Here is a 10844-nt window from a genome sequence, read left to right on the forward strand (position 1 = left end):
CAAGCACGTAAAGTTTGGTTAAGATGTGAGCATGTACACTGAAGTTACAACAACTTCCTGTGTCATGGCGAAGACTTGATCTCTGACGCCACGCCACGGACACACCCATTGACGAAAACTCGCAAATAGCACAACTTTTCATCTTCAATGCCTTTAGAAGGCACAGCAAAAATTTGAGGTCGGTCGGACTAAATCCCTAGGAGGAGTTCGTTAAAGTACGAAGTGTGTAAATCATCCAAAATTTGACGTAAAATTCAAAATGGCCGACTTCCTGTTGACTTTAGGCTATGGGTTCTTGAGGCTTTTTTGTGCGTCTTGATACGATACATGTCCCCAGAAAATTTCGTAGATGTAGGTTGAACGTGAAGGAGGGGCAAATTTTTTCCAATTTTCTAGGTGGCGCTAGCGAGTCATTTTGCAACGCCCATGTGCGAAACTTGTAGAATACGAAATTTTTCACCGGTTCTGACATGTTTGCAAATTTTGGTGAGTTTTCGAGAATGTTTAGGCCATGTCAGTTGAGCCTACTTTGCAGAAAAAAGAAATATATATATTACATATAATCCGAGCAAATTCAATAGGGACCTCGCACGGTCGTGCTCGGGCCCTAAAAATATATAATCCCAGCAAATTCAATAGGGACCTCACACGGTCGTGCTCGGGCCCTAATAATATCTGGTTCCAGCTTCTCCAATGTAAAGATTTGCTGCTTTTCTCTTTTTGTCATCACTGTAAGCAGAATCTCTTTGAGTTTAGGACTGCTGGTCAGACAAAACCAAGCTTGTTTGTGGGTTTTTATGTTGCTTATACTTTTTATTTGGTAAATCAAATGTCAAAGTCCGATTTTGGTCATAATGAAATGTGACCAAACATAGTATGCTTGACTTCTGAACCATTCAGTAGGATCAGAGGATGAACATCTTAATTTATTGTGACTGTTCACCATAAACCAAAGAAAAAATCTTGGCCCAATGCTTCTAGAGACACCTCCCAAAAAATAACATTAGATGTGTCACACCCAAATACCTGAATTTTGTTGGAGGTCCATTTGCGGTGAATGCGGGACTTCTCATCAGGGTCCATGTTAGCATGGTATGGATAGGCCAGGATGTCTCTCTTCTGAAGTTCAGATGATACGGACTCTGCATCCTTCTGGGAAAACACGTACACAATCCCTGTGGTACACACACACACACACCAGGAATTATGGAGTAGGACTGCTCTGTATGTGAATATGCAGTTAAATAATGTATTCAGACATATCTAAATAGCACTCTGGAGGCCCGGATTTTTATTTTAGGGGATTTTATTGACTGTAAACTGGAACTGTCACTACCAGGTTTTCAACAGAACGTTAAATATGGCACAAGAGAGGACAGAATCCTTGATAAGTACTATTGTAATATGAAAAATGCCACATGAGCAGGGCTAAACCCCCACTGTCAAACTGGGACCATAACGTTGTCCATCTCATCCCCACTTACAGAACTGTTCTCATGAGCAGAAAACCATACACCAAGACTGTAAAGGTCTGGACTGGAAGTGGCAGAGACTGTTACGGATTACATAAAATTCTGTGTGGACAATTTTTAACTTCAGAAAGAAATAACTGTATATCCTAACAACAAACCATACATAACTAAGGTGGTTAACTAAGACTGTATCAACAGCAAGAAACTGGCATTTATGAACCAGGACAGAGCCCAACTGATAATTGTGCAAACAGAACTTAATCACTTGCTCAGGGAAGCCAGGTGGAGACAAAGAATTAATTGAACAGAGTTTTACACAAAATAACTACAAAAAAAAATAAACTATGGGACACCATGAAGGTAATTACTATTATGACACCAGCTCACAAATGCATCAGTACCTCTGATGACCTGCAAAAAGCTTTGAGATTTGAATCTTGGGTCTTCTCCTCTGAATGGAAGAATGTTTTAGAGACAATTTCTGTCACAGAACAGGACACAAGGCTGGTGATAGAACCTCAGGAGGTCAGATTGCTTTTTAAAGACTTGTGTACTAAGAAGGCCACTGGGCCAGATGGAAAATCTGCATTCCTGCTAAAGACATGTGCAGAGGAGCTAACCCCTGCATGGTGCCCCATCTTCCAAAAATCAGTAGACTAACACACCATCCCCACCTTGTGGAAGAATTCAGTAATTCCACCAGTACCTTAAAAACCTTGCCCAAAGGTGAATAATGATTTCAGGCCTCTTGCTTAAGAAATGACACCATTATCATTTCATGACAATGGTGTAATTTCTTAAGCAAGAGGTTGGAGGGTTTTTAGATTCTTTTCAGTTTACCTTTAGGCAGGGGCGTGGCACAGATGACGCTATTAACAGCATCTCACATCTGATCAGTAAACACCTTGGGGACCCCAAGGCCTGCACGCATTTTGTTTGTTGATTTTAGTTCAGCTTTTAACACTCTGCAGCCTCACATGCTCATCCAGAAACACATGAATGTGAACCCTTTTATTCTCAACTGGTATTTTAGGTTTTTTTTTAACAAACCGTACTCAACAGGTCAGAGTGAATACTGCTCTCACAGAGCCCAGGCCAATCAGCACTGGTGCCCCTCGGGGCTGTCAGCTCTCCAGTCCTCTTTACACGGTATACTAACGACTGCACTAGACTCCAAACTGACGATTATATTATCAAATTCTCAGATGATACAGCAATCCTCGGCCTTATGCACAAAGATAGAAGCCCAGCAGCCTATCAAAAGACTTAGAGTGTATGGAGTCGAACTGAAATATATGTCGTTTTATCATGCAATACTAGAGAGTATTCTAAGATACGGTATCACAGCCTGGTATGGTCACCTGATAGTACAGTCCCAATCACAGCTCTCCCGTCAGATACAGACAGCTATGAAGATTATGGGGGTCAAAAACCATCTGCCCCTTCAGACAATTTATAAGCAATCGGTTATCAGACTGGCAAAAAAATTAGTTTCCGATCCAACCCACATACTTCACCCAGAATTTCAGCTTTTACCCTCTGGTAGAAGATTCAGGGTTCCTAAATGCAGGTTAAACCGATAAACACTTATTTGTGCCTATGTCCATTAAGCTTATCAACACTAAGATGTAGGCTAGCTGGGTTGTGCACTGTCATTGTGCAATAAGTAGGCTATTGGGGTTATGCAATATGTTAGTGGTGTAACACATGGGCTGTTGAATTGTTCAATATGTCATTGTATATTGCATAGGTTATGTGAAATGTGTCATTTGTGCAATATCTAGGCTATTGGGGGTGTGCCATATCTCATTGTGCAAAGGTTGCGCTACATTTGCGGTGAATGCAGCCGACAGGGTTGTTCAATCAAAAACTGTCATTGGAAGAAGGAGTTAATGTGCTTACTATATACCTGTCTAATGAATATGAGAGCATGTGTTGTGTTGAATGAGTGTATGTGCTGAGAGAAGTTCATTTCTGTATTTTGTGTTGTCTTTGTAAAGCTGCAGAACAGACCAAAAACAAATTTCCCTAAATAAAGTATATTTGATCTTATCTTTGTAGATCTAAGTACATTAGCCTTAATGTCTTTAGTCCTGTCAGTCTGGTTTGCTACAGTACCTGACTGGTCCTTGTATCTGTTCTTGATCAGAGAGGCAATGTCGCATATTGATGCATTATTGTCAGAATCTTTACAACGAACCTGAGAAAGAAGCAGACTGTTAGGGTCACGAACATTTTAAAATCGAGATGCAAGACTGACTTATTAAATGTATTACGTCTGACATGTAGTATCCACAGAGGTAGTACTTATAGATGACTGTATGTTTTTATGTAATAGGCTAAACATCAGTATGATCTTTCATGTTTTGTAATGTGACTTTGAAACGTTGTGCAGAGCAGGTGGGAGCATGTGCTTGACAGAGAAACATTCGGTCGGTGTGTGCGTGTACCGCCCTGGTTACCACCTCGTAGTAGAGATTAGGTCGGTTAAAGGATGCAGTCAGTGTGACTGCCTGTGGCACGCACAGGATCTTCTCACAGTCCTTGAGGACGCTACTGGTTGCCGTGGCTGTGAGCCCGAGCAGTGGGACTTCAGGGAACTGCCTCTTCAGGATGCCCAGCAGTTTATAATCTGCACACAGACACACACAAACACACGCATGCACATGCTTTTCTCAACTTTGATCTCAAGGGAGGTTGTATTGATAGAACTATACTTCCACACTCCTCCATCCTAGTGAAGGGGGCCTTTCACCTGGTCTGAAGTCATGTCCCCACTGGCTGCAGCAGTGCACCTCATCCACAGCGATACGACTCAGCAGGTTTGCTTTGTAGGCTCTCTCCAGACGAGACATGAGCAGCTTACTTTTGGCGATCTTCTCTGGAGTCACGTACAACAGCTTGAAAGGGGCCTTGGGATCCGTCATTCCAGTCATGACTATCTTGACGTGCTCCTAAATTTTTTTTCAATACATTTTCATTTCTTTTTTCAATGAAAGACCAAAACATGATTATGAGCTGTACAAATGTAAATCAGTTTAGACATTTATTTTCCCAAACCTGTTCTGACAAACAAAAACAAATGACTTTTTTTGGTAAAAATGAACCTATCGGTAATAAGCCAGAACAGCAAAAAGAGAAAACCAAGTGATTTACACACAAATAGACTGCTGTAAATAAGACAGCACATACATGTGTGCAGGATGTACAGACCCAAAGACACATGCAAACAACATAAACATGCACAATAGCCTGTATTATTAATACAACAATGCCTATAATATAAGATCAGACTGTCCCCACACTTCATATTAAATATGTAAATGTAGAAAAATTATTTTGAATCCTCTCAGGCATTTTTCTTTCCTTTTGTTATTTTACACTCACACTATGTATCTGTGTTTTTAAGCAAAGTAAAATCTGCACAAGTTGGAGACAAGACTTCAGCGCAGACGCAACATGACTGTATTAATTCGTGTTATGTTAGGGGACTTGGCACCTGCCCACAGTGCCAAAACTACCAGTAACTGGTTTGCTGACCATGGTGTTTGATTGGCCAGCCAACTCGCCTGACCTGAACCTCATAGTTAATCTCTGGGGGATTGTCAAGAGGAAAAAGAAAGACACCAGACCCAACAATACAGACGAGCTGAAGGCTACTATCAAAGCAACATGGGCTTCTAGTGGAGAGGGTTAGAAATGGCAACTAATGGCTCACTGTACATTCACGTGCTCCTCGGATGGTCCCATTTTGGGTTTTTTTCGACTTGTGTGTATGTGCGCGCTTAAGTCAGAATGTGGAATCAACATTCACACTACTACAAAGATTTGTTGGATTAGCATTATCAGAGCAATTTGATTTCTAAATCCAACAACAAAAAGGGTGTGAAAACTTTCAACATATGGTCCCGTTTTAATGTCTTTATATAATATAGTTTTATGAGATGCAACTGTATATAATTTGAACTAGAAAAACAGTAACTGTGAAAGTATTTGTTTTACAATATATTGCTACAGAGTATATGTAGGTATGCGAGGTGTACTGGTCAGAATGATGACTACAGGGTTATTTCCAAATTTATAAAAAAATATATATATTTTGTAAAAATCTACAGCAACATGTCTTTCCAGAAACAGTGAAACCTATTGATCTAAATGGTCTTTTATGTCAACATTCTTATGAGTACATTCTGTGGAATATGAGGTTCATGCAGTTTTGTCACTGTGCTGCATAAGAAGATATAAACAGACTGAAAGCTGAGCTGATGTGAAACAAACAAGCAGAAAATGGCTGCCAGTCGTTACCTTGCTACTGGACCTATTCAGCATGACTGCTGACACGTCCATGGACTTCAGGTACATGATCTGGTCCTCCATCAGGGACACCAGGGGAGTGACAACCAATGTTAAACCTGACACACAAACACACAGATTATGGAAGGGCTGCAGAGTTGATATTCATGTATGCTCAGTCCCAGCTGTTCCCATCTGTGACCCAACAATGGTGGAACAAGCTACCACATGCCATCAGCAGGGGCGTCCCTCTCTAACTTTAAGAAGCTCTTGAAAACCCATCTCACTTCCTCTTATAAAACCTCTGACCTCTAACATGCACTTCCTGTGCTCTTCTTCTTTCGCTTTAAAATGATCTTGTATTAATTGCATTCAATTAACTTTTACTTCTTTCTCTAGGCATTTACTCTATTGATGCAGTATGCGCTAATAGCTCTGAGTAATTGTATATCTAAATGTATGTACTCTCAGAAACTGTATACACAAGCAGTGTGAGGGCAGGGGTTTAGAACCGATACTTTGTGTGTTCCAGTGTACCCTTAGAGCAGACTGCAGGCAGCTGGTAGCAGAGGCTTTTTCCTCTTCCTGTGGGCATCACCAGGAAAAGATCTCTGCCAGACAGGGTCAGGTTGATGGCCCTGAGCTGCAGTGGTCTGAACTTTGAGAGATGGAACGAGTCTTTCAAGTGCTGCTCCACTTCTCTGGACCATGGAAAATCTACCAAACATCAAGAGATTAACACAGGTCAACACACAAATCTATTGACTCTAATTTTATAGCCATGTGTGTAAGCTACCTGTGCTGTCATAGAGCTGTATCTCCTGCTCATAGGTCATTACTGGATCAGCAACAGATGAAGAGGATGATGGCTGTGCAGCATCACAGGCTTCCTCCAGCTGCTGCAACAGTGCATTCTTACGAGAAGTCAGCTCGGCCTGCTTCTGCAGGAGCTCTGTGATCTGCAACTCTACCAACTCTAGGTCTGCCTCCACCGAGTCCAGCTCTGCCTGTACATCTGAACAGGAACAAACACACCACAATATTCTTAGCAAAGATTCCAAGCAAGCAATGTGAAACAGAGCCTATTTTACTGTAAAATTAGAACAAAGGGGTAAACAAGATGCTTATAGAGTAATATGTGCATCAGGTTCTCTCAGTGGAGTTAACCAGATAGACTTCAAGGTGTCAAACCTGCGCAGGTACCTCACTCCTAGGGAGACCAGATAGGAATAGGTCATATTCAGGACAGAGTTTTGCAGGGGGTGGGGGTTGGTTGGCTACAAGTACATTCAGTGTCAACAAACTGTAAAACCCTAACACATGAAAATCAAAACTCAACACTAAAATTAATTATTTTTGTTTGTTCATGAAGTCACCTGTCACTAGGAAAAAACAAAACGACTATGGGCATGTAACAGTGGGTAAATCATAATCTGTTACATATAATTTATTTAATTTTATTGATTTCATCAGTGCAGTGCCTGTCTCATCTGTCTGCGTAACGCCCGTGTCAGACCTCTCCTCTGTGGCCCCATGCAGCTACACTCCCACTGTTCTCGCCACTGTAACTTCCACTATCTTCATCTACATTACAAAACGAAAAGGGGGAAAGAGCACACGTGTTACTTTTTGGCTGTAACAACGATGATGACACAATGTACAAACCTGCAGTCCCTGTTGGAGCCTGAGAACCACACAATGATCAGTATTTAATGTTTAATTAGGCTACAATCAAAACTCATGTTTAGTCTGATTTTCGGGACAAAAATTACAGGAGTCAGGACAACTGCTTGTAATTTGGGTCGTCTGGTCACCCCACTTACACCTTCTCTTTGTACTTCCCAGTGCCCCCTTGGAGCTGAGGGTCCGGGCCCCATGAAATCAATCTCCTCTCTCTTATACAAAAACAACTTCAGGATTACCACAGAGGACCCTATGACTGTTTTTATCTTACCACTATTGCGTTCTTTAGTGTTTAATGAGGTTTGGCTAATTTTACAGTTTATAAAACATATGCAAAATAGACTGAATGACTTAAGAACAGACCTACCATTAGTTCTGTCCCCACCAGCCATTTTTCTCAGTGTGATTTACTCTGAAAGGAGCCAACCTTCCGACTGTCAGAGATGTTGATATGAGTCACTGTTAGACAGAAAACCATGTTCAAGAAATGCATTGAAGTAGGTTAACCTTAATTCACCTTAATCTTTAGTTCATATTTCACATGACTGACTGGTTCCCAGACTGTTAAAATGAACTGGGGCTAATTCTACTTGAGATTCTACCACAGTCAAGTGACTGCGCTTTAATTTTTGATGCTCATCTAGTTTAGTTCCTGCTTGTTTATGTGAGTCAATACCTGACTTCTACAATTTGTTTAGGGTTTTACATTTATTAATTTGATTTGGATATAAGCCAATTAAATTTTTTTTATATGGCGCCACTTCATTAAATTGAAATACTGTTCCATTAACGTAATTAGCAAAATTATTCAAATTATTATCCAGTGAGACATTCATATTCTAAATTTTCAACCACTGCCACTTAACGTTAACCTATAACGTTACAGGCGCAGTGTCAACAGAACAAAGATAAATTAACGTTACTGGGCCACCTTTTGACGTTAGCCAATCTCAACTATGGTTACAAAGCAACGTTAACTGTCACATTTTGTTCCATTTACACATAACTGGCCACAATTATTACTATATCTTAACGTAAGCCAGCGTATGAGTGAGTGTGAATGTTAGTTTCCGTTTGAGCACTTAGGCTCAGTGTATGAATGTGTGTGACTGGTGAATGCAGATGTAGTGTAAAAGCGCTTTGAGTGGTCGAAAAGTCTAGAAAGGCGCTATACAAGTACGGAGCATTTACATTTACAAGGTGGAGGGTCCGTGTACGTTCTTTTTTTGTTTCGAAAAAACAGGGGAAAAAGAGCCGTTCTCCCGTTTTTGGTTTCTGAATCGAAAAATTACTACTCCAAATTCAAACAATTGGCCGATTTTGTTTTTTTGAAATTCCTATTTTCATTTCTCCGTTTTAAGATAGACGTTTAGTAAAGAAAGACAGATGGGCCAGGTGACCCGGAAGTAAGAGTACAGATCTTAAAATAAAAGCCAAGCATGTAGAACGGTCATATCTGTAACATTATGCAGCACTAACGTTATACCAGGGTGATGTTAAATGAAAATAAATAAATAAACCTGGACCGAGAGAAATACGTTAGTAACAGTAGTTGATTACATGCACTATAATATTGCACATTTATTCAAACAGCAAGAGTCACATTTTTTAAGCGCATTGTTTGGTGCAATACAGTTGGTAGGCTAATATATTTAACCTAAGAAATGATTGTGTGTGCAGAGTTGTTACTGTCAGCGCTATATTTTTAATATTAAATTCATATTTAATGTGGTTTCCGCTGTAATGTACCAAGCTGTTTCCCCTTTCTACCAGCAGGTGGCAGGATTTAAATGAAGGCCTGGTTTGTGTCTTTATTAAATGTTTTGAGTCCAAATTCCTGATACAGATGTATTTATTGTTGTTCATTTCATTTGGTTTTTTATATTTATGTTTTATTTGCAGCCTAGTTATCATGTTCATCATTCACCCTCAGCCCAGAGTTAAACCTGCATGCCCTTCTGTTCTAACACTGCTGTCAGCTTCTCAGCAGCTCTGACAACAAACTCACATCAGAAATGTCCTAATGTAGGTTCCTGGCCAAAAGAATGATTTACCAGTGTGCTATATACTGTGTGAATCTTTCTTCTCCATACACATCCCAGTGTGTATAAAACACAACACTCCCATTGTGTCATGCAAGGGAAGAGAATCCATACAAGTCTTTCCATACAACATTTATTCAACATATATAGCACATACATGCTTTCAAAGGCTCTTTTTTTTTGTTCTTTGTTTTTGGTTTGAAACGACAAACGAAAAACAAACCATCAGAACGTACACGGACCGTGCAGCAGGTTACCGCTAGCTGTTAGCTTGGTAATGGATACTTTAACCACACCAGGATGTTGGAGCATCATGTTTAAACTGTCTCTCGCTCATGTCAATAACGCAACGTTACTATCTTCTAGGTAAGCTACGCTTCCCTACATGAAAAAACTCCCAACTTTGTTTAGGGTTAAATTAGCTAAAATGACAAGACTTTTAAAAAGTATCAAATAGAAATTACGAACCATTCAGCCACTCTGTCCAGTCCCTTTCTTGTTGCTGAATCCACTTCACGGTTGCTAACGTCGCTAACGTCACTAAAACTGCGCCAACAGATATATATAGCAGGCACGACGCTGAAGTTAGCTTCCGATTCGGTAGTTAAGGGGAAAGTTAAGGGGAACTTAAGTGAAAGTTAACTTAACGTACATTGCTGAGCGACTGATTCTCCGTTTTTTTGCTCCTCTTATTGTTGCGAAAGCTGCATTTTAGGCAAAGCCTTAACGCTGTGTGAAACACTTTGTTAGATTTGAAAAACCTTTATTTTATTTGTGAAAAAGAAATGAATGATTTCACTGCTTTTTTGCAGCCTGCCAGGGCTACTACAACTAACTTCCGCCTCCTGCCTGTATGATAGACACACTTTACCATCATCAACATGTCTCGTTTTTAATGTATTAAATAACTAAATATAAATAAAGCGCATGTAGTATTATGTTTAATACAGAACCTGGGGAGCCTGGCTTAAACTAAAAATATCCTGTTATCTCAGGTCCACATCAGCACTGCCTGAGTAAACACAGGGCAACAATATCTCTAAAGCCTACGCGTGATGCATTCAAGAAACACGTTCAGTGAAAAATGAAATTACCCTTCGAGAGTTGAAATATTTAAATTTTTTGTAAATATCCTTGACATATGCAACCCAGTAAGTGTATGATATACCAGCATAGTAGATTGATAATCGACTATGGCTATATTCTTCAGAATCAGCTTTATTGCCAAGTAACGTTAGGCTAGGTTTATCCAAGGAATTTTCTTTGGTATTTTAGTGCTTAAAAATAACATAGAAGGTAGAAAAATATAAGAAAGGTAAAGAAAAATTGAAAATTGACCAAAAAAATCTATCTA

The 10844-nt window shown here is 39.9% G+C and overlaps 1 protein-coding gene across 2 annotated transcripts in view; it reads right to left on the minus strand.

The window, feature by feature from the left end:
* The window catches only part of recql (RecQ helicase-like), a 25123-nt gene extending 15019 nt beyond the window's left edge, over positions 1-10104 (minus strand). The window contains exons 1-9 of one of the 2 annotated variants that reach the window (XM_046071922.1): positions 9959-10103; positions 7816-7907; positions 6562-6780; positions 6303-6482; positions 5778-5884; positions 4228-4426; positions 3938-4104; positions 3591-3672; positions 1027-1175 (exon numbers count right to left, since the gene is read on the minus strand). In XM_046071922.1, the coding sequence (XP_045927878.1) occupies positions 1027-1175; positions 3591-3672; positions 3938-4104; positions 4228-4426; positions 5778-5884; positions 6303-6482; positions 6562-6780; positions 7816-7840 (1128 nt within the window). In that variant the 5' untranslated portion in view covers positions 7841-7907; positions 9959-10103. Of the gene's footprint in view, positions 1-1026; positions 1176-3590; positions 3673-3937; positions 4105-4227; positions 4427-5777; positions 5885-6302; positions 6483-6561; positions 6781-7815; positions 7908-9958 lie in introns of both variants that reach the window. The other variant, XM_046071923.1, reaches the window with a different exon arrangement.
* Positions 10105-10844: the final 740 nt, after the last annotated feature.

This window comes from Micropterus dolomieu, linkage group LG16 (assembly GCF_021292245.1).
Source record: "Micropterus dolomieu isolate WLL.071019.BEF.003 ecotype Adirondacks linkage group LG16, ASM2129224v1, whole genome shotgun sequence".
In the NCBI taxonomy this organism is placed as follows: domain Eukaryota; kingdom Metazoa; phylum Chordata; class Actinopteri; order Centrarchiformes; family Centrarchidae; genus Micropterus; species Micropterus dolomieu.